This window comes from Nycticebus coucang, chromosome 21 (assembly GCF_027406575.1).
Source record: "Nycticebus coucang isolate mNycCou1 chromosome 21, mNycCou1.pri, whole genome shotgun sequence".
Taxonomy (NCBI): domain Eukaryota; kingdom Metazoa; phylum Chordata; class Mammalia; order Primates; family Lorisidae; genus Nycticebus; species Nycticebus coucang.
This window is the reverse complement of record NC_069800.1, coordinates 14,526,395-14,553,886: the sequence shown is the minus strand read 5'-3', so window position 1 is coordinate 14,553,886 and position 27,492 is coordinate 14,526,395. Positions and strand designations below refer to the sequence as shown.

Here is a 27,492-nt window from a genome sequence, read left to right as displayed (position 1 = left end):
GATAAATTGGCAATGTGACTCTCTTTATTGGAAGGATAAGGATGTTTAGACCTAATTTTGTAGCTGTCCTCCTGAAGCATGGAATGAAACACAATACCTTTTACTTATTTCCCTGGATACCCTAATCCCTCCCTGCTTTACAAGTATCTTTGAGCTGTTCCTCCCTTTGTATCACAGCAACGCGAAATCCCCACTGGAATTATTTGCTGCGAAAGTGCAGGTGTACTTGTTTAATGTTTCATTGGCTTGAGCACTAAACTTGAACTTTTTTTTTTTTTTTTTTCCACGATATGGTGACCTTTGATTCTGGAGCTGGGGCTCAGGATGATATTAGATATTGTTTATATACATTAAGTCAACGCCACGATCTCCAACTTGGCTATTCCTGCTATTTGACCTAACCCACGTCCAAACCCAGCCTGCACCCCGTGACCCACTGTTCAATTTGCAGGAGCTTTTTGAATATTCACAGGTGACCAAATTAAAAATCAACCTATTAGAATTGTACATTCTAAACTTCATGATTTTGGACCAATACGCTTCGATTTAAGGATTAACTATTTGGGGTATTGCTAAAATCAGATTACAAAGGGAACGATACAGTAAAACTGAGTTTGGAGGAAAAAATGAAATGCCAGTGTTTTTTTAAATAGAGGCAGAAAAGGGCAGAGAGACTTTGCTGAATGACAAGAAGGTTGACGTAACAGAGAAGGTTTGGGAGTTAGCTTAGGCCCCAACTACAAGGACACTATATTCCCTGCTAGTGAACCTGGTCTTAATAGTTTGGTAATAAAAATATTTAACATTTTCTGAAAATGTACTATACAGATACGACTTCATTTTATTCCCACCTGGTGACCGGTTTGGGAAGTGGGAAGAGGTCTGAGACGGGCTTCCCCACCCTCAGCTTGGCTGAGGCTGTGATGAAGATGAAGGAGTGAGGGGGGGCTTCCAAGAGCTTTGTTCAGTCTCACACCAAACTGGGGATGGCTAGGCACTTGGAAATTAGATTATAGCTCCAAAAAACACTGCAGCACAATGTACAATGTAGTTCTGTGGAGTAAATATGTCAGATAAAGTCACGGGGAGGTCAGATCACTGGGTAGAGAGCAGGCAGGAAGGAGAACCTCGGGGACATTGTCTCAGACCCACGTTCTCTGGCTGCAGCTACTGGGGTCTCACACCTCCTCCGTCCTCTGCTGCTTTAGGCTTAGGATCTGCAATGGCATCCCACTGTTGGAAGCCCCTGGATACCCCCAATGCTTTTCAACTCCTGTGACTCTAACATACCTCCGCCTGCATTTGGGCAGGCCCTGTGGAGTCTGCCTGCATTTGGGCAGGCCTCGTGGAGTCTGCCTGCTGTTTTTCGCCAGCAGCCTGATGAATAGCATCTTCTCACAGCAGGTCTCGTGGAGTCTGCCTGCATGTGGGCAGGCCCCGTGTAGTCTGCCTGCATTTGGGCAGGCCTCATGGAGTCTGCCACACCACTGCCTGCATTTGGGCAGGCCCTGTGGAGTCTGCCTGCATTTGGGCAGGCCTCGTGGAGTCTGCCTGCATTTGGGCAGGCCCCGTGGAGTCTGCCTGCATTTGGGCAGGCCCCGTGGAGTTTGCCTGCATTTGGGCAGGCCTCGTGGAATCTGACACACCACTGCCTGCATTTGGGCAGGCCCTGTGGAGTCTGCCTGCATTTGGGCAGGCCCCGTGGAGTCTGCCTGCATTTGGGCAGGCCTCGTGGAGTCTGACACACCACTGCCTGCATTTGGGCAGGCCCCGTGTAGTCTGCTGCATTTGGGCAGGCCCCGTGGAGTCTGCCTGCATTTGGGCAGGTCTTGTGGAGTCTGCCGGCATTTGGACAGGCCCCGTGGAGTCTGCCTGCATTTGGGCAGGCCTCGTGGCCTCTGCCTGCTATTTTTCGCCAGCAGCCTGATGAATAGCATCTTCTCACAAGCCTCATCACCCTTCATGAATCAACTACAGTAGAGACGTGAACGTGGCTCAAATTATGCATCTTGCACTGTGTCCTTGGTGACAGAGCCCTCGGCAATGCAGGTCTTTGAAAAGCCACTGTGGTGGTGTTATTGTTTAAACCACTGTGTTTTGTATTGTTTTTAAAAACTACATTTTGCAGCCTCTCTCACTGCTCTTCTGGCCATGTCACTGAGTTCCGGCAATGTAAACAAAAATGTCCATGGAACTTTTTAGGACAGTCCCTCACTAGGCAGCCCTCCCTGCCCATTCGTCCTTCCTTGTGGCCATCGTGTGGCTGTCCTGGCTGGAGCTCAGGAGCCACGTTGGGCCCGAGATGACCCTGAGAATGGAAAGCACAAGTGGGGAGCAGAGAAGCAGGCCGCAGGCTGGCCCCAGCACAGCTGTGTTCAGTCTAGTTAGAGAGAAACGTGCCGGCGTGGGGGTTGGGAGAGGTAGAAGAAGGACTTGAAGCAGAGACAGGGTTCCTGGAGAGACAACTGTCCTCTGACTCAAGGGAATGGAGGGGTCTCCTGAAGATGTGTCCAGACATGGCAGGAAGGGAAAAGGAGGGAAACCTGGTGGCTGGTCTGTGTGTTCCTGTACGATGTAGGGCAGACGGTCACATGAGAAGGGAGGATAGTAGGAAGGACACGGGGACAGCAGAGAAGGCGAAGATTGCAGAACAGACGAGAACATGAAAGGAATTTGACTAGGGCTAAGGAAAAGGAGTGGAAACCTGTGTGTGTGTGTGTGTGTGTTTTAATTTATATATAATAATCCAGAAAATGTCTCCCCAAGCCAAAAAAAAGTCTTTATACTATGTCATTATAGATAATATTTTTAAAACCCACTGTTTTTAAGGGAAATTGTTAATTGTATAATAGCCTAGCATAATTTAGGATAGCACCAGGTGGTAAGTTAGCAATGTACAAGTCGTTTGATACACGTTGTTAGATAATTCATATTATTCGGTACCAAAGAGATTGTCTTGCAGTGAAAGATATAGCTGGGTAATTGTTAAGTGTTGTATTTACACAGAGCTGTGGAAAGGGCCTGTGCGTAACTGCTGTTAGTATAACGTAACCCACATGTCAATCACATAGGATCCATAGCCAGGACAAATTCTTCCTGCCTGTGAGTATAAACACATATTATGATTATTGTTTGCTTTTCCCCTTCAATGCTAATAGCTCAGAGGCCTGCCATCGACGTGCACCTGCAGACTGGCAGCCCCGAGTAGCTGGGGTTAATTGTGACCTTTATGTTATTTGAAGATATTCAAAATTTGTATTTTTATTATTAGAGGATAAGATGTGCTCCATTTTCTTCATATAAAATAAGAATATTCATTCTTAAATGACACCCATCCTAAGAGAGTTTAGAGCAAAACCTCTCCTAATATTTAGCTGTTTTTAAATGTCAGGTGCCGTGGAGTTTATTGCACTGCCCCCACCAAGGTCTCCTGCTCTCAGCACTACTTACCAGCTTGTCAGTAAATTGATAGCACTTCCACATTTGGAACACTTCCAGCCTCCTCCTGGGAAGGGAGGGCAGGTGTTTTCCTCTGACTTGGTGAAGCCTTCTTTTTTTTTTTTGGCATTTGGTTGATTGAAGGGGAGATGTGAACTAAGGAGCAATTTTAGAAGAAAATATCTTTCTCATCAGCCTGAATCCTATGAAAAGATCAAGTCACCCATATAATTTTGCTGACTCTAAGCAGAGGGCAAGTTTCAAATGCTGAAAAACAAACAGAGAGTGAATATTCAGCTGGTGAGTTGGGAGGGCATCCACCTGGGCAGCCCTGAGCACAGAACAGGCTGGAGGGGCAAGGTGACGTCAGGTCAGAAGACCTGGCTTTCTTGTCCAGCCCCGCTACTCCTGAGCTTCACGACCTTGAACAAATTACTTACCACTTCCAACCTTGATTTTCTTACATGGAAAATGTGGTTTGTAAAGCCTGCCCTTTGCCTGCCCCAGCATGCACCACCCTGAAGATGTATCTCTGTGGTTGCCTGGGAAGGTGCCTTGGGCTCTGGAGATCCTGGTGCCAATATAAGTCACTTTTGCTGTAGAATTTTCTCCTAAGTGACCATTTAATGTCTTGATTTGAGTAAATAAATATATGTATATATATATATATATATATATATATATATATACATGAAAGTAATAAAGCTGATGTTTACCAGTGGGAATTAGATGATCTTTGAATCCCTCTCAACAATTTGAGCTTAACAGAGCAGTGTCAGCAAACATGAGGAGAGAGGATGCCGGAGCCAGACGGCCTGGGTTCAAACCCTGCTCCAGAGTTCCCAGCAATATGGTGTCAGCAAATCACTTTGCCTCAGTTCCACCTGATAGAATATGGATAATACCATTACTGACCTCATTACACGCAAAAGGCTTATTGTAAGCACTAGGCAAGGTTTAACTGTTGTGGTTATGCTTCCCGGAAGTTTCTCAGAAGTAGTCTAAAATTCAGACTCTGTACTAATATATTCCACGGGGCGTCCAAAAAGTCACCCCAAAATCACCATACATGGGAAAAATGGGAAATTATAGCTACAAAATATTAATTACAAAATTTTACAAAGAGGTGACCAACACAAAGAGAATACTTTGTAAATGTTTTGTAAATAAAGGTACATTTAGCTACAATTTCCCATTTTTCTAGTGTGCGGCAACTTTAGGGACAACTTGTGGGACGCCCTGTGTGTTTACTTCCACTCTCTCAATTTACAGGTTTTATTTTGTTTTACTTTGAGAAGTAAATGAAGAAAGTCAAACCGTTCTGTCATTATTGTAGGTGGCTGGAGTTTCTGCTGTGGCAGCTCAGGGGCTACCTTTCTTTTTGTATTCAAATTGTAATCTGTATTTGGAGGGTTCTATAAAAAGAGTTGTTAGTTTTGGAGAAAAATTCAACAGTTAAATTGAATTGTGATAAACTTTCACTAAATCACGGCATGGACTCTTTTGTTCCTTTCCTTTTTTTTCTTTCTCCTTAGCTCTCACCTGAAGTTCAATAATCTCACCCTGATTTCAACTCACGGACTTCCAGGCAAAAACCTTCTGGGAGCTGAACAGAGGAAGTTTTTAGCCAGCGAGTATGTATTCTGTTTGCTTTTTCATTCTGAGGCCTAAATGTCCTAATTTATGGGCAGTCTTTTGCTGTTAAACAATGGATTTCAGATTAGAACGGGAAAAGCAAAGCCGAGGATGGGGGACAGGAGGTGTTGGGTGCCAATGAGTGGGGTGTGGTTCAGAGGTCATTTAGGAGGCGCGAGCACAGACCTGCAGGGTCGGGCCCCGTTTAGTTACTGTGGAAAGACATCTGCCCTGTGCCAAGCAGCTGGGATGGAGTCTGCGGGCCCAGGCACGCAGACTCCATCCTGCTTTGGGGTTCTGAGTCACGCTACAGGGGAATGGAGGTTGGTGACTATATTTGCCTCCACAAGGCGCCTCACTGGGGTATGCGTCTTACCTAATCTGGCCATTTGTAATCAGAGAACTTCCATGCCAGTCTGGGCAAGCAGTATAGTTATCATCCCAGCTGAGTTATTATTTGATAAAATCCCTTCTAGACGATACCATTTCCTTATCACACAGCTTTTATTAATTTTAATTTCCTGCAGCAAAACATGAGTACGAGAAATATTAGGCTCCCTGCCTCAAGAAACAATCTCCCAATTTTTCCAATGAGGATGAAGGAAATTGTTCCCTGTCAGGGGGTTCATTCCAGAGTCCGTGATGAAGGGACCCTCTTCCCTCTGCAAAAAAGACTTGCTTTGCCTTCAGTCAGGAAAACCACAGCTTTCTTGTCCGCTGAACCATGCTTGCTTCAACCTAATACTCCCATCAAACTATAAATTTCACATTTTTTAAGGATGTCATTGTGGTGTAGAATAAAGGGCATGGGTTTCAGGCCGGAAGAATTCAGATTCACAGCCACCCCCTACTACTAGGCACCCAGGGAAGGGATTTCATTTCGCTGAGCTTTGCTTTTTTTGATTGTGAAAAGTAGGTGATACGCCAAACTTGCTGTATTTTTATTAAAATTAGCACAAATGCCAAATTCTGCCCAAGAACACATGGATATACCCTTCCCTCTATTCTCTCTTTCTAAATTGTATGATTTCTCAGGAAACACTGTTTTATTGATAAATGTCTTCAGAGGCATTTAGTTCAGTCAGCTTGGTAGGGTCTCTGTCCATCCCCTGCTGGGCGTGTCACACGACAGAACTGCCCCCTGCCACTGCCCTTGCCTCTCTGCGGTTCTCAACACGGTGGCCAGAGCAAGGCCACAGAGATATGAATGAGACCACAAGTCCTCACAACCTGGTGCTGCACTATCCAAGGAGGTGGCCACTGGCCTCATGTGACTGTTTAAATTTAAATTACTTAAATTAGATGAGATGACAAATTCAGCTCCCCAATCACACTGGCCACATGGCCGGTGGCTACCATATTGGAAAGCACAGGTATAGACCATTGTCGTGATCACAGAAAGTTCTAGAAAGCTGTGCCCTAAACTCTCTCCTTGTCTAGTTACTTTTCTGGCCTCATCTTGGACTATTTTTGCCCTTTTCTTCTCATTACTTCAACCTTCCCGATACCCCTCGAACATAACAGTCAAGTCCCCCCCCCGGGGTCTTTGCTTCTCTCTCTTAAATGTCACCTTTTCTTTGAGGCCTGCCCTGACCACACCGTTCACTGGCACTCAACACCTGAACGTACCCCAGTCCCCCATACTCTGCTCTATTTTTTTCCTTGCTACTGGAAATCCTTCTGAATAATGTATAATTTGCCTTTTAAAATTATGCTGCTTCTTTGAATCCCAGTTCCTTTGACTATACTATAAACTCCACAAGGGCAGGAACTTTTGTCTTTCTATTCATTGGTAGGGCAGTGCCTGGGACAGAGCTTGACACGCTGACACAAGCAAGTGTTCACTGAATAATGTGGACCCAGTGAACGTGACCTCCAAAAATACCTGCACACATCCTTCACTCGAGTATTAGGCAGGGACTAAATAACACAGCCAGACCACTTGGCAGAAGAGCTACTTGTCATCGTGCTTCTTAGAAACCACAGACTCATGGTAAACCAACAGGTGTCACCTTTCACAGGGTCCTCATGCCCCATAAAGGAAATTAACTCTGAGCGAGGAGTTTAAAAATATCAAGCTTGAATGACACCAATATTTTAATAGGTTAAATTCCTCATTCTAAACACTAATTTTGAACTTGTCCTTAACTGGTATTTTGATTTATTAGTATTATCATTGTGAGTGTGTTTGCCCTCTTTCCCCTGCCCAGCCTCTGTGGAGGCGCTGACCACACGCCTGCCTTGGAAGCAGCTCAGTGGAAGGCTGTGGGGGCAAGAGGCAGAGAAGTCCTTTAACCAGACCATCTGAATGCTGATTGTGATGGTCCTTCCTGTAGCAGTGTCACAACTAGTATGAGAAGCTCTAAGGTTCTTTCTGGTTCTAAAGAGTTTTGGCCCCAGGAGGGCCCGGTGTCCACTGACATGTGGGCCCTCCAGGCCCTGGGCTGGGCCTTCTGACTGCTCGGCTGAGGGCTCTGAACCTTGAGCAAGTGCCTACTCCCCGCATATGCCGTCTTTCAGAAACCTCCTCATCTCGAGTTTCTGCTTTTTTTTCCCCACCTGTCTGTCTCCAGAATTTCCTGTGAAGACAACTTTTATGTTCATTTTGAGCCAGGGTCAGACTCATGTGAGAAGCATGAAGTTTCGTTGTCTGTGTTCTTCGGTTTCTTCTGTCCTTTCCAGAGAACCCTAGTGGAGACATTTCTCTTGTCACCAAACCATGAGACAGGGCGTGCCAGGTCAGAATCTTTTTTTTTTTTTGCAATTTTTGGTCAGGGCTGAGTTCAAACCCACCACCTCCGGCATACGGGGCTGGCGCCCTACTCCTTGAGCCACAGGCACTGCCCCATGGTGACATTTTAAACTGAGACATGCCATTCAGTACGTGCCATAAAAGCAAGCACCCCACATTCTTCAATGCTTCCTTTTGCATCTGAATAAAGGTTCCTAAAACATCAGTGTTCCCCAAGGCCAGTCCCCCCCTCCCCGACAGAGCTCAAAATTTTAATTTGAAACATGTATTCTGACATTATCAACAATACTGTCTTACTGTTATTAAAGATAGCCTTCTCTCCGCCTTCCGCAAATTTCCCCCAGGAGCTTTTATCTTTGGGCAAATCCTCCTAAGACTAATCCCTGTGCACTAACTGTATTTAATTTGTCATCCTCCTCTCGGATGTGGCTTACAGTAGGGACTAGGTGACAAATAAGAACGACCCTCCGTGGCTCTCTCGCCCGTGTATGGGCTCACTGGAGTTGCCCGTATTCCTGCAAAGCTATCAAAATGGTTTTTTAAAAGAAAATTTCATCTGACTATCCATTATTTTCTTGTGACAGGCCAGCCCCTGATTTTTTCTCATTAAGAAGAAATTTTCTGGTTCTTAAGTGTTGTTTCGCGGAGAGACACAAAGCCCAGAGCTCCTGAACCTTTTACGAGTCTAATGCGCAGCCATTACTAGGGTTCTCTTTGTGCTGTAAGACCAGACGCGTGTGGATCAAAAAGAAAAAAATGTTCTCCCATTACCGCTTCAGAGTCCTGTTTGCCTCCAAAGAAAGTAAACAGGATTATGTATCATTAATATTGTTTAGAATAATACCTTTCGTATATGCAGCCCACTTCACAAAGCAGCACCTTCTCCTGTTCCTTCTATACGATGGATGAGACGTGTAGGGAGGGCTCAGTACCCTCCTAAGGGGTGAGGTGAGAAACTGCGATGTGTCCAGGGAGTGCAGACTCTACACAGCACGGTCCTCTGTGAAGAAGACCACGCTGCTGGGTGTGGAGGTACACACCTGTAGCCCTAGCTACTCAGGAGGCTGAGGTGGGAGGAGGCCTTGATCCCCAAAGTTCAAGGCCAGCCTGGGCAAGAAAGCAAGACTCCATCTCTAAAACTGAAAAAAAAAAAAAATTGTTAAAAATTGTTTTTAAAAGAATAAAGAAAAGGATCATGCAGCTTAAATTCCCATGCACCACTCACTATCCTATCACCATAGATTCTCCGTCTTAGAGCAGAATCATTCAAAAGTCAAACCTTGCAAAAAATTCTGGAAAGAACCCTCACAAAAACCGTTAAACAAACCTAAAACCACAAGAAGCCCCTCTTAACCTTATTAACGTAGAGTGCTCAAACTCCTGCAGAACCCAGAAAACAAAAGCCCGCCCAGCCTCTGGTCCCCCAAAGCATTAAAGGCATCGCTGTTTCTAGAGATACCAGTTCCCTGTAAACCACCTTTGCCCTGCACAGTGAGTCTCCAAAGTCTCCAGGAAGTGTACTTGCTACAGACATAATTCTGTAATTGACATCTTCAGGAAATAAACCTTGTTTTGGCATGAAGCCAAACATTAATTCTAAGAATGAGTTTTGTATTCAAGTATCAGCAAATAGGGAGGATTATGGATACTCAGGGCTCTGACCCATTTTTGGGAATCCTCCACAAAGTCACTTTCTCCTTCCTCACTCCCTTTGAGTCTGTGGTCAATAAGATAATTCAACAGCTAAAGCAAATTTACAGCTTTCACTAAACAGAAGCAGAAGAAAGAGCCTACTATTAGTGATCACACACACACACACACACACACACTTGCGCGCACACCCTCTTCCTGTTGCAGGCTGGCCTAAGCCGGGTGGAACAGTTTAGCTTTAATGGGAAGATGTCAATCTGTGACTAAGTGTTTCGTAACGAAAACTCTGCCAGTGTTAGTTCTGGTAAACTCACAGCCAGAGCACAGACTCGGCCCACTAGGGGACTTGAACCAGCTCACCAGATGTCTAATTAACGCCCGCTGTCAGCTGCTCAAATGTCACTTACGGAGCTTCTCTCTTTGCAGCCACTGTTTTAATGATAAAGATTACGCGTTGATGTCGCTGTGTTCCTGGGTGAATGTTGTGGTTGGTAGAATGACTGGCATAGACCGGGCGGCCAAGCACGTCGTGCTTTCCAAGGGAGAAATTGTGCTCTATGACCACCTCGTCCTCTGCACCGGGCAGCAGTACCAGGTAGGCTGGGCACTTGAGGCGCAAATGGCACATTTGGAGGCCTCCCTGAGAGCCGTCCTGTGTTTACTGGGGCCCACACTTCCTGGGTAAAGAGCATCCCTTCTTGTCTGGACAGCTGCCGTGCTAAATTCACAGAAGCACTCTTCAGGGCCTGCACACATGACCAAAAACGTGTCCGCAAACCCTCCCAGAAACCCATTCCAAGAAAAACATTCTGCTCAAGGATAAAAATCAAGTTGGAGAAATGTCATTCTTTAAGCTGTTGTCCAAAAGTCTCCCACTTACCGCTCACCCTAGCATAGTCCAGACGCCAGCAGGCATGCATCTGCAGTAAATTAATTCATACCTCAAGAGGCTCCCATTTGGCTGTGGCAATGGGCTCACGCAGAAGTATTTCAAACATGCGCCCCTTCTGTCAGCCCTTACTTTATTTTGTCTCTCGGTTATAACACTAGGAAATGTGATTAACTGGCTTCCCAGTGACCATCCTCTCCAATTGTTAAACTCTCCAGCCGCATCTGAATAAAGCGTCGCTGGAGACAACTGAAGCTGTTGGCCGTCTCAGGGCAGCAGATTTTAATCTTCCCACTTCGCAGTTCACATGCACGTTTCCCATAGTCCACAGAAACATGGCCTCTCTCCAGAGGAAAATAGATTTCATCTCTCACTCAAGGGTAGTAGGCCATCTGGTGAATGGTCGTGGACTTGACCCACGCCTCTGAGCACTGGTGTCTTGACATCAGCAAGGCCACAGGAGGTGGCATGTGGAGGAGACGGCATCTCAGACCAGGCTTTGTCACAAGATGCATTCAGTGGCTCTGAGGACCCCGAAACCAGTGGTTTTGCTTTGTACATGTTGAGATCACCTCAGGTGTTTGAACACACACCTGTGCCTAGGCCCCACCCTCAGAGACTGTTTTCATCATGTGCAGTGGCACTCGGTCATAGGTATTTTGTCTTAAGCTCCCAGATGCTTCTAAGCTAAGGCTGAGAACCGCCAGCTTGAACTTCCTCAATCGGGAATCCCTCATCCAGGACACAGCATTTCCCAAACTGCACTGTGCACATGGATCCCCGTGCATCCTGTTGCAATGCAGATTCAGAGCAGGGGAGCTGGGGCTGCCGTGCCCAAGCCTTTCTCACAAGCTCCCGGTGAGGCCAATACTGCCGCTGCATGGACCACACTTGGGGCAGTTTGGATCGACCCTGAGTCATCCCTTTCCCTTCTCTTCCTATTCTTTCCTTCCTTTGCTTTGCTTTCTTCTTTTTTTAAAAAAGTAGTCTCATTCTCAAAGGATAAAAGGATTTTTCTCCTGGTTAAGGGGGAAAAAAATAGCTGGCAGAGTGCTTCATTTTTATTAAATATTCCTCTTTTTAAAACATTAAGCCAGAGGAAAATATCCTGCACCTTTTTAGCCTATCTCGCCTTCACCTGCCTGCCGGTTCCAGCTGCTGCCCAAACCAAGTACTTTGGAAGCTGTGAGTGGAAGACTCTGCCAGCTGTCCAGAGACTCGAGCATCTGCCCCTGTGTGTCCAGCTGCCCTGCAGCTGTAGTCTGTGCCACATTAAGCTCTTGCCCTTTTTACAATGAAAAAGTGAAATGAAGAAGTGATAAAGGGAGTTCCAATTTAATTTTTCCAGAAGGACACAAAAATCAAAGTACATAGAGTGATACAAAAGGGGCAGCTGGATTCCCTGGGGAGCTTCTTCTTCTTATAATATTTTTTCCCTCATACTTCCTTCTCTTCAGCGCTCAATGGTTTTGTCCCAATTTTGTGATTTTTTTTTTTAAAAAGCAAATTAAAATGATTAAAATAAAGCTTAAACCCAAAGCAAGAAGACAGGCTGTTATACATATATAACTACAAGCCTTAACCTTTAATCAGACCTTTTAATTGGCACACCTCACTCTAAAATATTATGTCATATTTTTGATATCCAAATACACATCACTTTTTTATCAGAAACTCCACGCATGAAGTAAAACATTCCATTGTACCATGGGGCTGAGCCTGAGGGGGGCCAGCCTCTCTCCAGCCCTCTCTAACCTCTAACTCCTCTTTCCAGAGGCAACCAGTTTGAAGCATTTCTGTTTTAACTTCTTCTGTGGTTACTCCAAATACAGTTAATATGTTTATTGAAGTTTTTTCCTTGATCTATCAACTTCCGGAATTAGCTCTCGCTCTCCATTTTGGAAGATGAAGATTTAGCAGGCTCACTTTCAGAACCCTCTAGCTCCCTTCCTCACCCCTCCTATCAATTCTGACTTTTTAAAAAAAATTGGTAAACACATGTTGGATTTGAAAAATACTCTGGGGGAGGGCGGTGCCTGTGGCTCAGTGAGCACGGCGCCGGCCCCATGTACCGAGGGTGGCGGGTTCAAACCCGGCCCCGGCCGAACTGCAACCAAAAAATAGCCGGGCGTTGTGGCGGGCGCCTGTAGTCCCAGCTACTCAGGAGGCTGAGGCAGGAGAATCGCCTAGGCCCAGGAGTTGGAGGTTGCTGTGAGCTGTGTGACACCACGGCACTCTACTGAGGGCGATAAAGTGAAACTCTGTCTCTACAAAAAAAGAAAGAAAAATACTCTGGGGGAGCTTACAAATGAGATCAAAGAGAAACTCTCTCTGACTCGCGGACAGCTGTGGAGAGACAGAGAGAAGCCTGCCCCACACCTGGATTTGGGTAACTTTATAAAAAAGAGAACAAAATTTGTCAACTCAAGGTCAAATGGTTTGGCATGGACTGTGAGAAGACTGTGGCATGGACTGTTCAGAGGCGCAGTGCTCTCCAGCTGCCAATAGGGAGTGAGTACCTCCAACCAAGTGAGAGAAAGAGCTGAGGATTGTAATTTACAGTAGGCTTGACACAATTCAGCAATATGTGTGGTCTCCAAAGAGGTTATCTTAGACTGGGTAAATAATAGTGTGGTGTCCAGAGCAGCCAGCCTCACGTGAGCACCTGTCACAAACAGGGGTTCAGAGAGACAACTCTCTACACCAATGTGTCTCCCAGTAATAGACGTGAGAAAGATACTCCCACGTGTCAACTGACAGAAATTAGTGTGACACGACCTCAATCTGAAGATGACTGAAAAGGAAAATTGACAGCACGCGGTCAAAGAAAAGTGGCTGCTTTAAAACATGGCTGCAAAAATCTTTGATGTTTCTTCCATCCAATCTGGGTAGGTTTGTGACAGCCTTAACCAACAAAGAACAAAGGACATGACATGGTGTGACTTCTGTGAGGCCAAGTCACAAAGGCCATGCAGAACCGTCTTGGTTGTAGAAACAGTAGCTCCTGGAGAATTTCCGATGCCCTGGGATTGCCATGCAGGAGATGCCATGGGTGGGCTCTCTGCCTGACAGTCCCAGCTGAACCCAGCCTTCCAGCAGTCTCTGCGAGGCCCCAGACATATGAGTGAAGCCCTCTCGGACCCTCCAGTCCATCCACCAGCTGAATATTGCCAAGCGACTTCTATCTCTAATACATGGTACTAAAAAATTGTCTACCCAAACCCCACCCAAATTTCTGGGCAAGAAAATCATGAAAAGTTAGTAAAATGGTTGATGTTTAAGTTTAATTTTTGGTGTGAGTTTGTTCAACAGAAAGAGACAACAGGAACAAAAAGATACACAGTAAGAGAAAGAGAAAGGGAACACCATCAGCAAAAATCAGGAAATATTTTTGGAAAATATTTCAGAAATACACAATTCTCCTTCCCCCCCGTTACCCCCAACACAAACAGAGCAAGAAACTATTCATCATCTTCAGTTCAATTTCATCACCCAGGCTCTGAAATGGGAGCTGAAGCCATCAGAAGAGCAGAAGCTAAACTGAAAAGGCCACAGGATTAGATGAATAAGAAAGAACTAAGGGCCACACCCATAGCTCAGTGGGTAGGGCACCGACCACATACACGGAGGCTGGCAGGTTTGAACCTGGCCTGGGCCTGCTAAAACAACAATGACAACTGCAACAACAACAAAAACAGCCAGGAGGTGTGGCGGGCGCCTGTAGTCCCAGCTACTTGGGAGGCTGAGGCGAGAGAATTGCTTAAGCCCAAGAGTTTGAGGTTGCTGTGAGCTATGACGCCCCGGCACTCTACCCCAGGTGACAGCATGAGACTCTGTCTCAAAAAAATAAAGAAAGAATTGAAATTAAATCCCTATCAGAGCCAGAACCGATGCTGTACAGCTAAGGTTCTGAAGGCAAACCACAAGCTCCTCTGGAGAGCAGAGGCAAAGGACAAAGGGGTACACTTGGTGCAAGAGACAACAGGATATGGCAGACATGGAAACAACAACATGACTGGTTTCCTGAAGAAGGGACCCAAGGAAATGAAATAGAGACAATAATTAAAGATGCTCTAAAAGAAAACTTTCCAAGAACACACTAAGTAAAGCAAATAGACAGCCCTCAGAATGGGAGAGGATTTTTGCAAGTTACATTTCCGACAAAGGTCTAATAACCAAAACCCACAGAGAACTCAAACTTATTACTAAGAAAAAAACAAGTGATCCCATTTCATTGTGGGCAAGAGACATGAACAGAAGCTTCTCTGAAGAAGACAGGCGCATGGCCTACAGACACATGAAAAAATGCTCATCATCCTTAATCATCAGAGAAATGCAAACCAAAACTACCCTGAGATACCGTCTAACTCCGGTAAGAGTAGCCCAAATCACAAAATCCCAAAACCACAGATGTTGGCGTGGATGTGGATGTTTGTATTAACCTGGATGGAGGTGGAACACACTCTTCTTAGTAAAGCATCATAAGAATGGAGAAGCAAGAATCCTATGTACTCAATTCTAATATGTACTCAATTCCACGTACTCAATTCTAATATGAAGGAGGCAGTAGATGGTCTAATACAAGGCAGGGGTGGGGGAATAAGGGAGTGGGGAGAGGAGAGGAAGGAGGGGGATGAGGGTCGTGGTGTACGGCACACCTCTTGAGGGCGGGACACAATTATAAGAGGAACTTTACCTAACAAATGAAATCAATGTAACCTAATTCTTTGTACCCTTAATGAATCCTAAATAATAATAATGATGATGATGATAAAAAGATACTGTCCAGCTGACCACGTTCCAGGCAAATTCAAAGAAAATTGTTCTTAGTTGCATTCTGAAAAAATTTTGGTTCTGTGAGAATGTTGATGATGGAGAAAAAATAAATAAACTGCAAAAGAAAAATAACAGATTACCAACCTTTCCCCTGAAAAGGGAACAAAAATAAGATGCCATTGAATGTTTTCTCAAGTATTAAATGGCAAAGTAAAATGAAACTAACCACACAGAATTTTGAAGGAAATTGATGATTCCATAATTATACACCCACCTAATTCCCTCATAATTGAAGATAAAGCGCAAAGCCTCAGAAAAATCACATGTGTTTTTCTTTAATTTGTATGCCAAATAACCAAGATAGTAAAGAAAATTTGGATTTTCACAATAGTAGAAAAGGACAGGTGGCAAGCACCATAAATAATTTAAGAGTATAATCTAAATAATTTTTTGTAACCCTGTGAATAAATGCAAAATATGAAATAATGTCTCATCTAAATTAACCTAATGAAGAAGTTGCTGAAAACAGAGAGCAAGCTGGCAAAGGCATCATGTTAACTGGGGAAATACAAAGGTAATATTTCAGGCTGGACTCTTATATTTAGAAGTAGTTATGGAGTCTTGTGGAACAACATAAAGAACCTTCCAAACACTGGAAAGAAAACTAAGAAAACAGACACAATTGTTGACCAGCACACTGTACCCCATAAATGCATTAACGTACACAGCTATGATTTACTTTAAAAAAAAATCTATATACATATATATATTTAAAAAATGGTTGGTTAAAAGTGAAGATGTGAACTCGAATGATATAAAGAGAACAATCCGACAGTTACAACAGTGGGCAACGTGGCTTCAGCCCATCCTGTTACAAGACTCTGCTTTAGACTAAGTTCAAAATGCAAGAAAAATGCCCAACCAAAAGGACAGCAAAAATTTAAAAGCAAAAAGATGGTTAAAGGTCACAAAAAGTGAATTTGTTAGGCAAATTCACACAGGTATTAAAAGCAATAGCAATAGGGGTAATACTCAATATGATATTAATATCTATGCCCCCAACCAGAACGCACCTCAATTTATAAGAGAAACTCTAACAGACATGAGCAACTTGATTTCCTCCAGCTCCATAATCGTCGGATATTTCAACACTCCCTTGGCAGTGTTGGATCGATCCTCCAGAAAGAAGCTGAGCAAAGAAATCTTAGATTTAAACCTAACCATCCAATATTTGGATTTAGCAGACATGTACAGAACATTTCATCCCAACAAAACTGAATACACATACTTCTCATCAGCCCACGGAACATACTCCAAAATTGATCACAAGTCTAACCTCAGTAAATTTAAAGGAATAGAAATTATTCCATGCATCTTCTCAAACCACCATGGAATAAAAGTTGAGCTCAGTAACAACAGGAATCTGCAAACTCATACAACAACATGGAAGTTAAATAACCTTATGCTGAATGATAGCTGGGTCAGAGATGAGATCAAGAAGGAAATTGCCAAATTTTTGGAACAAAATGACAACGAAGACATGAACTATCAGAACCTCAGTTCTGAGAGGGAAATTTATAGCACTGCAAGCCTTCCTCAAGAGAACGGAAAGAGAGGAAGTTAACAACTTAATGGGATATCTCAAGCAACTGGAAAAGGAAGAACATTCCAACCCCAAACCAAGTAGAAGAGAAGAAATAACCAAAATTAGAGCAGAATTAAATGAAATTGAAAACAAAAGAATAATACAACAGATCAATAAATCAAAAAGTTGGTTTTTTGAAAAGGTCAATAAAATTGATAAACCATTGGCCAACCTAACCAGGAAAAAAAGAGTAAAATCTCAAATCTCATCAATCAGAAATGGCAAAGACAAAATAACAACAGACCCCTCAGAAATTCAAAAAATCCTCAATGAATACTACAAGAAACTTTACTCTCAGACATATGAAAATCTGAAGGAAATTGACCACTACTTGGAAGCACGTCACCTTCCAAGACTTAGACAGAATCAAGTGGAAATGCTGAACAGGCCCATATCAAGTTCTGAAAAAGCATCAACCATACTAAACCTCCCCAAAAAGAAAAGCCCTGGACCAGATGGTTTCACGTCAGAATTAAAGAGGAATTAGTACTTTTACTGTTCCAAAAGGTAGAAAAAGAAGGAAGACTACCCCACACATTCTATGAAGCAAACATCACCCTGATCCCCAAACCAGGAAAAGACCCAACAAAAAAAATTATAGACCAATATCACTAATGAATATAGATGCAAAAATATTCAACAAGATCCTAATAAACAGAATCCAGCAACACATCAAACAAATTATACATTATGACCGAGTCGGTTTTATCCCAGGGGGTCAAGACTGGTTCAAGATCCATAAATCTATAAGTATAATTCAGCACATAAGCAAATTAAAAAACAAAGACCATACGATTCTCTCAATTGATGCAGAAAAAGCTTTTGATAATATCCAGCATCCTTTCATAATCAGAACACTTAAGAAAATTGGTATAGAAGGGACATTTCTTAAACTGATAGAGGCCATCTACAGCAAACCCGCAGCCAATATCATATTGAATGGAGTTAAATTGGAATCATTTCCACTCAGATCTGGAACCAGACAAGGCTGCCCATTCTCTCCATTGCTCTTTAACATTGTAATGGAAGTTTTAGCCACTGCAATTTGGGAAGAAAAGGCGATCAAGGGTATCCATATAGAGTCAGAAGAGATCAAACTTTCACTCTTCGCAGATGATATGATTGTATATCTGGAAAACACTAGGGACTCTACTACAAAACTCTTAGAAGTGATCAAGGAATACAGTAGCATCTCAGGTTACAAAATCAACATTCATAAATCGGTAGCCTTTATATATACCAAATAGTCAAGTTGAAAAAACAGTAAGGACTCTATTCCATTCACAGTAGTGCCAAAGAAGATGAAATATTTGGGAGTTTATCTAACAAAAGACGTGAAAGATCTCTATAAAGAAAACTATGAAACTCTAAGAAAAGAAATAGCTGAAAATATTAACAAATGGAAAAACATACCATGCTCATGGCTGGGAAGAATCAACATTGTTAAAATGTCCATATTACCCAAAGCAATATATAATTTTAACGCAATCCCTATTAAAGCCCCACTGTCATACTTGAGAAAACAATACTTCATTTTATATGGAATCAGAAAAAACCTCGAATAGTCAAGACATTACTCAGAAATAAAAACAAAGCCGGGGGAATCACGTTACCAGATCTCAGACTTTACTACAAATCGATAATTGTCAAACCAGCATGGTACTGGCACAAAAACAGAGAAGTAGATGTCTGGAACAGAATAGAGAACCAAGAGATGGATCCAGCTACTTACCGTTATTTAATCTTTGACAAGCCAATTAAAAACATTCAGTGGGGAAAAGATTCCCTATTTAACAAATGGTGCTGGGTGAACTGGCTGGCAACCTGTAGAAGACTGAAACTGGACCCACACCTTTCACCATTAACTAAGATAGACTCTCACTGGATTAAAGATTTAAACTTAAGACATGAGACTAAAAATACTAGAAGAGAGTGCAGGGAAAACCCTTGAAGAAATCGGTCTGGGCGGGTATTTTATGAAAAGGACCCCCCGGGCAATTGAAGCAACTTCAAAAATACACTATTGGGACCTGATCAAACTAAAAAGCTTCTGCACAGCCAAGAACACAGTAAGTAAAGCAAGCAGACAGCCCTCAGAATGGGAGAAGATATTTGCAGGTTATGTCTCTGACAAAGGTTTAATAACCAGAATCCACAGAGAACTCAAACATATAAGCAAAAAAAGAACAAGTGATCCCATCGCAGGCTGGGCAAGGGATCTGAGGAGAAACTTCTCTGAAGAAGACAGACGCATGGCTTACAGACATATGAAAAAATGCTCATCACCTTTAATCATCAGAGAAATGCAAATCAAAACTACTTTGAGATATCATCTAACTCCAGTAAGATTAGCCCATATCACAAAATCCCAAGACCAGAGATGTTGGTGTGGAAGTGGAGAAAGGGAACACTTCTACACTGCTGGTGGGAACGCAAATTAATATATTCCTTTTGGAAAGACATATGGGGAACACTTAGAAATCTAAAAATAGACCTGCCATTCAATCCTATAATTCCTCTACTAGGCATATACTCAGAAGACCAAAAATCACACCATAACAAACATATTTGTACCAGAATGTTTATTGCAGCCCTGTTCATAATTGCTAAATCATGGAAAAAACCCAAGTGCCCATCGATCCACAAATGGATTAATAAAATTGTGGTATATGTACACCATGGAATATTATGCAGCCTTAAAGAAAGATGGAGACTTTACCTCTTTCATGTTTATGTGGATGGAGCTGGAACATATTCTTCTTAGCAAAGTATCTCAAGAATGGAAGAAAAAGTATCCAATGTACTCAGCCCTACTATGAAACTAATTTATGGCTTTCACATGAAAGCTATAACCCAGTTACAACCTAAGAATAGGGGGAAGGGGGAAAGGGAGGGGAGGGAGGGGGGAGGATGGGCAGAGGGAGAGTGATTGGTGGGATTACATCTGCGGTGCATCTTACAAGGGTATATATGAAACTTAGTAAATGTGGAATGTAAATGTCTTAGCACAATAACTAAGAAAATGCCAGGTAGGCTATGTTAACCAGAGTGATGAAAACGTGTCAAACGGTCTATGAAACTAGTGTATGATGCCCCATGATCATATTAATGTACACAGATATGATTTAATAAAAATAAATAAATAAAAATAATAATAAAATGAAAATACTCAGTAAATAGAATTGGAGGAAAAAAACACTAATGAGGCAAAGGGAAAAATCCATGGTGACAATATAGACATCATGAACCTGTTTTGGCTGAACATCTCTGTGTCAAAGAATGCGTCACAAAAACACATTGCACTTGCAATATGATGTTGGCTTCTTGGAGTCTCATTTTAAAAGAGAAAGAACAAGCTGAAGCACAGCCAGAAACTCAGTCCCTCCAGATACATGGCCAGAGGAGTGCAGGTTCAGGGCAGACAGGATGCCAACCAGGCCTCAACACCTGCAAGGTTTTCATGTGGAAAACAAGTTAGACTTGTGCATCGCAGCCTGGGAAGCAGATTTAGAGCAGAGCCCAGAAGCGGTGAGAATACAGTGCTTATTGATCTTAAGAAACAACTTTCTAACAGTATGGAAGTCTGTACAACAAGGGAGCAGACAGCTGCAGAGATAGGAGCCCGGCGGCATGCCACGGGAACCCTCGGCTGGGTGGGAGGAGCCCCTGACCCTGGTGGGATGCTTGTGGAAAGACAGACATCCGTTAACTGACGGAGCCCTCACCATAGCTCAGGTTGGTGCCATGTCCATCCCCATTTTATAAATGAGGGAACCAAGGTGCAGGGAAGCTTAGGTGATTTATTCAAGGCCAGTCAGCAAGGAAGTGGGGAGCTCTGCAGCCTTCTGATTTCAAGATTGTTCTTTAGTAAGCACCAAAGAAGGCAGAGAAAGCATCAACTTTCCCTGCTGCACTCTTTTAATAAAAAGATTTGTTCTATGCAAATTGTTCTATACAATTCAGTCAGAAGGCCACACATAAGGACTTAGAAGGCTCCTTGTGGCCTTAAGGCTGCAGGTTCCCCACCCATACACAGTCTGGCTCCAGAGCCTGAGCTGAACCACCATTTCTTTCTCTCTCCTCTCCCTCCTTCCCTTTCCACCTCCTGTCTCTCACTGATATGGCACAAGGATTACACTTGCTGGCTTTTAAAAGTATTTACAACAGAGATTCTAGAACTTAACTGTTTATGGGTAGAGCCAAATAAGCAGTTCAAAAAGAAGAAAGAAGTTTCTTTCTTTCTCTTACTAAAACTGTCTGGAGAAAAACAACTCAGGTCCAGTAAGGTGGCGCCCCGTTATCATCAGGACCTCAGGCCCCTTCCATCTTTAATATGTGGTTTCCATCCTCAGCATCTCAATAAGGCTGCTGTGGCTCCAGCCATTCCATTTGCAAGAAGCAGGAAGGAGGAAAGACTAGAGGAAAATGAATTTTCTCATTGCCTCACCCAAGTACTCCTGATATATCTCTTGACTACCTCTTTGGTCATCAGTTAGGAAATATAGTTTGGCATCCAGGTGTATTTCCCAGGGGTCTGATACTAAGAAAGGTAGACTATTAGGGAGGTCACCATTAGTCCATGCCACCACAGGGTATTAACTTGCTGCGGGGAAAGGAGCTCCCGCCGCCACTGCTCAGTGTCAAGTCACTGATGTTATGTTGGAAAGTTCTCCGATGCTCTCCAACCAAAAGTTAGTGGAAGTTTAATTAGTAGCAGAGAACCCTCTAGTTTAAATTGCTAGCCCTAAGAGGTGGCACTTCTTCATTAAATATACCCATGCCCTTGTCTTAAAGTTTATTCCCAACCTTACTTTGATGACATAGTATCAATGTTTTTCCACAGATAATTTTTTATTTATTGAGTTCTGCTGAACTCCGTGTGTACATATTAGTTTGGTTTGGGGATTTAAAATCCTAGCTTGAGTTTTCCTTATTTTGTAGAAAGATCATTATGTGAATATAAGAAATACATAATCTCATTAAGTTTTCTTTCATTTTCTTAACTGTGTGTCAAGAGGTGTGCAAAAACAACTGCACACATCTGAATGCACGCGACAATTATAGGGTTATCAGAATGCACCTGCATTTCAAGATTGTAGGGAGCTAATTTTCAGTTTGGATCTTATTCTTTTTTCTCCTCTTCCTTTTATTTATTTATTTTGTCTGAACACTCACTTTTTGGAAAAACTGAATAACTGAAAGTTTTAGAAATTGAATAATTCTGAATTCGTTCATTTGCCCTTCAACTTTCTGCTAAGGATTTTTCCTGATTTGTTAGACCAGGATTCACTAAACTGACAGAGTGTTACCCAAATTTCATTTTCTTTTTTACCGTAATGTTCCTTGTAATTCCAGTGAGGGTTCAAACCTCCAAAGCACAGTATTTAATACTGTGCACTTCAAGCCAAAGTCTTCGGTAGACTACTTGTTAGTAACTGTGAGCAGAGTACTATCACCATCTTTATCAATATAGTGCAATGTTGCTAAACAAGTTCTATTGCTAATAAGAAAATTTTACCTCCACAATTATGGTTACTGTAAATGACCACTACTTACTGAGTGGTTCCTTTTCATATTAAATATACCATATTCTGCCACGTATAATGTATACTTTTTTGCCCAAATTTTTGAGGGAAAAATAAGGAAGCACATTACATGGGTTGTACTAATTCCATGTCCACATACGTTTAGGCAAAACATGGGTGCGCCTTGTATATGGGAGCCTGTTACATGTGGTGAACTACAGTTATTCTCCTGCAGCCCTTCACAGAAAGGGGACATCCAGCTTTAAATGTTGATTCAGCTTTGTTTTGTTTTAATTTAATCTAGTTTGAAATTGAATTAAATACGTCACAGTGATGTACTAAGGCTTTACAATTTCTATTGAGGAGGGTATAACCAAGAGTGTCCTGTCGAGTGGGATTTAGTCAAGCACCAGCCAGCACTGCCCCAGTGCAATAAAGGAAGGAAAAAGCTCCTCTACCCCTATTCCTGTGGTCTCATGCCACACTCACACAGTGGGTGTGCCAGGTCTGCCCCCAGAGGTCTTGAGGTGCCGTCAAGGCTCGAACCCCTCTGTCGGCCTCTTTTCCCTCCGTGTATTCTCCACCTGACAGCCAAACAAACATCAGAGGGACACAGTTGGGGCCCACTGGGTAAACTCAGGTCACTGCTTTTTTATTTGGTTTTCTAAGGGCATTTTTATAAGGGCATTTCTCTGTTTGGTTTTAATTTGAACCCATATAATAGGAAATCAAGAAGCAACATAAAACCCCAAGGATCTGGCATTTGTTGAGAAATCAGATCTGGCTGTCCTGAACCCTTACTCTACCCCGACAACAACGGGACGGAGCTGCCTCGTAGCAGGACCCTAGGCCAGGGCAGACCCTCCTCCAGGGGGCTTCCGTTTTCGTGACACAGAAGACGGCTGTTAGCTGGCATCTTTTATTGTGTTTTTACTGCTGCTTTCCTTGTAGTAGAGGAAAGCTTCTGTTCCCACTCAGGTCAGTGTCAAAGTGAGAGAACAGAAGTTATAGTGAGGGGATCTATGTAGAGAGAGAAAGAGGGAGGGAGAAGGGGAGAGGAGAGAGAGAGAGAGGATGTTTCCCCGACAACGTGAAGAATAAGTCTAACATCTTCTAAGGATATAGTAATTCACTTTGCCAATTTTCTTTCTGCCCAGCTCCTCTAACCAATTTTCTTTCTGCCCAGCTCCTCTATACACTTGCATTTCAACTCCAGATGTAATTGTGTTTCCAGCAGATTCTTCTTACCAAAAACGGCCCCATCGGACTCAGTTGTATGTCCTGTGCCCGAGCCTTGCCGTGCAGGATGAGGTGGAGGCGAGATCCTTGCCCGCTGGTCCCAGGCAGGCCTTTGTGACAACCTGCATGAAAAGCGCATGGTGGATGACAGTGCTTGACTTCCAAGATTAGGTTAAAAAGGAACATGGAGCCCTCCGTACTGATTCTCTCTCTCTGAGGCGCTTGCCCTTGGACCCCAGCTGCCAGGTTATGAGGAAGCCTAGGCCACATGGCGAGGTCCCTTGTGGCCAGCAACCCCAACTCACAGCCAACATCAGCTCCTAGACAAACAACAACTTGTTGACATTTTGAATACCCCGTGTGTTTTCTGGAGGAAGAAAAAAGATTGAGAGGCTGGGCATGGTGGTTCACACTTGCAATCCTGGCACTCTGTGAGGCTGAGGCAAAAGAGTCCCTTAAGCTTAGGAATTTGACCGGTCTGAGCAGAGTGAGATCCTGTCTCTACTAAAAATAGAAAATTAGCTGAGCTTGTGGTGGATGCCTGCAGTCCCAGCTACTCGGGAGGCTGAGGCAGGAGGACCACTTGGACCTAGGAGTTTGTGGTTGCTGTGAGCAAGGCTGATACCGTGGCACTTTACCCAGGATGACAGAGTGAAACTCTATCTCAAAAAGAAGGAAGGAAGGAAGGAAAGGAGGGAGGAAGGGAGGGAGGAGAAGGGAAGGAAAGGGGGGAAGGAGAACGGGAAGGGAAGGGGTAGGGCAGAGAAGAGAAAAGGAAAAGGATGGAGATCGTTTAATTATCTCCACATGTTCTTGTCCCCCTGCTACCAAGTCGCCCTCCTGGCCTTTGAGTCTTCCCAGACATTGTGGAACAGAGACAAGCTGTCCCCCACCTTGCCTGTCTGAATTACTGACCTAAGGAATCTGGAAACCTCATAAATGGCTGTTTTCCACCTCTGAGATTTGAAATGACTTGTTGTGCTGCATTAGATCACTGGAGCCACTTTCTAGAACTTGTCTCTAAAGTGGTCATTCCTCCTGGGCTTATTTCCTCCGGGTGAAAACCTGACTGATTATATCTGGAAACAGGAACAAGGCATACCCGTGCTGGATATTGCCATGTCTACATCTCCTGTTACCACTGAAGTATCACTTCTTTAACACTCCTCAGGTCCCATGCCCCACAGGGGCCGACATCAGTCAGCACCTGACCAACCGAGAGGTCCCCCACAGCGGCAGGCGCCGCTACACGGGGCAGGTCCCCTGCAATCACTTCACTCTGAGTGACGAGGAGGACTGCCTCAAGGCGCTGGCGTGGATGCGGAGCAACTCCATCACCTCCGAAGGTAAGGACGTGGGGACTGTGCATGTCTTCAGGATAGTGTTTTATCTTTATAATGAGTCTCATTCTTCATCTAGTTCCAGGATATAATTAGTGCCTAATTAATTCCAACCAAATCATTCATCTGTCATGCTTTGTTTTCCAGATTAATTCACAACTTGTTGTCATTTTTGGATACCCAGCATGTTTGCTGGGGGAAAGAAAAAGGCTTGAGATAGTTTAATTATCTATAATTATTTTATGACACAAAATGAATATCTGAAGAGCAAAGCATGGCTAAAATCATTAACTAATTAAAGAATAATTTAATAAGCAAACATGTTTAGCAATTATATGGAAAATATGTCTCCTTTTGTGAAGCTGAAAAGACCTAGGAAGAAAAAGAACAGCCTGTGTGGGCAGGGCCTTTCTTCTTTTCACAACCCATTGTTCTCTTTCTTGGTGTTGCCTGCGTAGGCCTTCCCACAAATACCCAGATTCAAGTTGCATGCTGTTTTTTGAATTGAAATGAGAAAGTAAAACATTTGTGCAAATGCCTGTGCCACTCAGAAGTGCCTCCTAAGGATCTTCCTCTCTATGCTCAGATTGCGTTGAAATTATTCAGCTCCTTAAACAACCAGAATGGGGCCAGGCTACCTGTCTGTCTTGAATTGACACTTCGAAGTCAAGGTTTCAAGACTGCCTGGTGCAGCCCTTCCAGTCTACCTAACGCCCAGGGAGGGTCAGTGACCCGATGGAGTTACACACCCACCTGTGGTTAGAGCTGTGATTCCGGACCTTCAGTTCAGTAAGTGCACAGAAGTGGGTGTCAAGTGTAAAATTCAATACGTAAATGTATGTAATCTATGTATTTAAATAGAATTTAATTATATCTTTAATATAAATGGTACATTAAAATTAACATAGTTTCTTCTGATCTGGGATGGACACTTTAGGTATCAATTAACACTTTGCAAGGTTACTACATTTTACTAAGTTAATAAGTTATGAGCTTAATACATTTATACTTTTTTAATAGATGTCAAATAGCATTCAGTGCATTACTGGATTCAATTTGCTGATTTTCATAGGCTGTTTGCCTCTAAATTCATAGATGAGATTGGCCTGTAGTTTTCTCTTTTGTGCTTTCTTTGTTAGGTTTTTGGAATCAAGGGTATTCTAGACTCAGCACTTTGGGAAGCTTTCCATATTTGGGGTGATCTAAAATACAAAGTAACTAAAAGGTTAGCAAGAATCACCCATAAAACCAGCTGGGTCTGGAACCTTTGGGCTGACATGGAATACACAGAGATAGACCAGCAATGCATATTTAAAACTTGTAGTCAAATATATTTGCATCTGCATCCGAAGTTGATATTATTCCAGTTTTGTAGCTATGTGTGTTTAACCCTACCTCAACATTTTTGTCTTTCTTTCATCACTGCCCCAAGACCTATGGAGACTTAGGGAATTTTCTAATCCAGGGTTCAGAAAGCTTTTGCTGTGAAGTCCCAGATAGTAAATGTTTCAGACTTTGCGGGTCTGGCAGTCTCTGCCGCACCAGTTCACCTCTGCCGTGTTAGCCAGAAAGCAGCCACAGACCACACGTAAACCAAGGAGCATGGCTGTGTGCCAGTGAAACTTATTTGCAAAGATAGGTGATGACCTGTAATTTATAGAACCCTGCTTTTATGAAAGCATATGTGGCAAATAGCTACCATTTCATCAAGTCCAGGCCTCAAAATGTAACTTAAATTATCTAAAAACATAAAAGCTCATGGTTCAGTACAAAACCCACAGTATGTCTTAGGACTGCACCCCATCCCATTAGCGTGAGGTGCTTCAACTTTGAACCTTTGACTGCTTTGGATGTTAGGACAGATAATTTGACCAATAAAAAAGGCTTTGTAGGTGGCACACTCTCAAGGTTGAACGTTGATGGCAGAGAATTTAGAAATCCCAAAGAAAGAAGCTCTATGGCAGTGTTTTTCAGCCTCTTTTTATCTCATGACACACTTGAAGCTATAGTTAAACTTCCACATCATACGTAAATTATGTTGATCAAAAAGAAGAGTTAAAAAAAGGAGTATGCTTACTGTGTCTTGAACTTCTTTCAAAAATGATTTAATTAGTCTTATTTAGTGTGAATCAGCTAGAATTATAATTAAATGTACTTAATTCGAAGCAACCTTTGACTATTCATCACAATAGAAAGTGAAGAGAATTTTCTCCTGATTTTGTTTTCTGTAGTTGGTTTGAGTGGAGTAAATGAATGTTCTAGGTAATACGTCTATGGAATAAAATTCTGGGTATTAGGTATTTTCTCATTTGAAAGGAGTTCAGCTTTAAGAAGGAAACAGCAGGATTGTTTCTGGCCCTGTTGTGATTTGCCTCAGTAAAGATGCACATTTTGAGGGGAGACATTTTTCTTACTTTTTAAAATATTTTTAAAAATTCTTTCAGAGATAGGGTCTTGCTCTGAGGCTCAGGCTAGAGTGCAGTGGCACTGTTACACCTCACTGCAACTTAGTACCCTTGGGCTCAAGCAATCCTCCCACATCAGCCTCCCAAGTAACTGGAACTACAGTTGTGTGCCACCATGCCCAGCTAGGGTTTTTTTGT

General features: G+C 43.0%; 1 protein-coding gene across 1 annotated transcript in view; it reads left to right on the top strand.

Moving 5' to 3' along the window:
* Nucleotides 1–27,492, top strand: part of CFAP61 (cilia and flagella associated protein 61) — a 367,994-nt gene that overhangs the window by 218,397 nt on the left and 122,105 nt on the right. Inside the window, exons 19-21 of the mRNA XM_053574251.1 lie at nucleotides 4,974–5,072; nucleotides 9,902–10,070; nucleotides 24,721–24,895. Coding sequence (XP_053430226.1) covers nucleotides 4,974–5,072; nucleotides 9,902–10,070; nucleotides 24,721–24,895 — 443 coding nt within the window. The remainder of the gene's footprint in view (nucleotides 1–4,973; nucleotides 5,073–9,901; nucleotides 10,071–24,720; nucleotides 24,896–27,492) is intronic.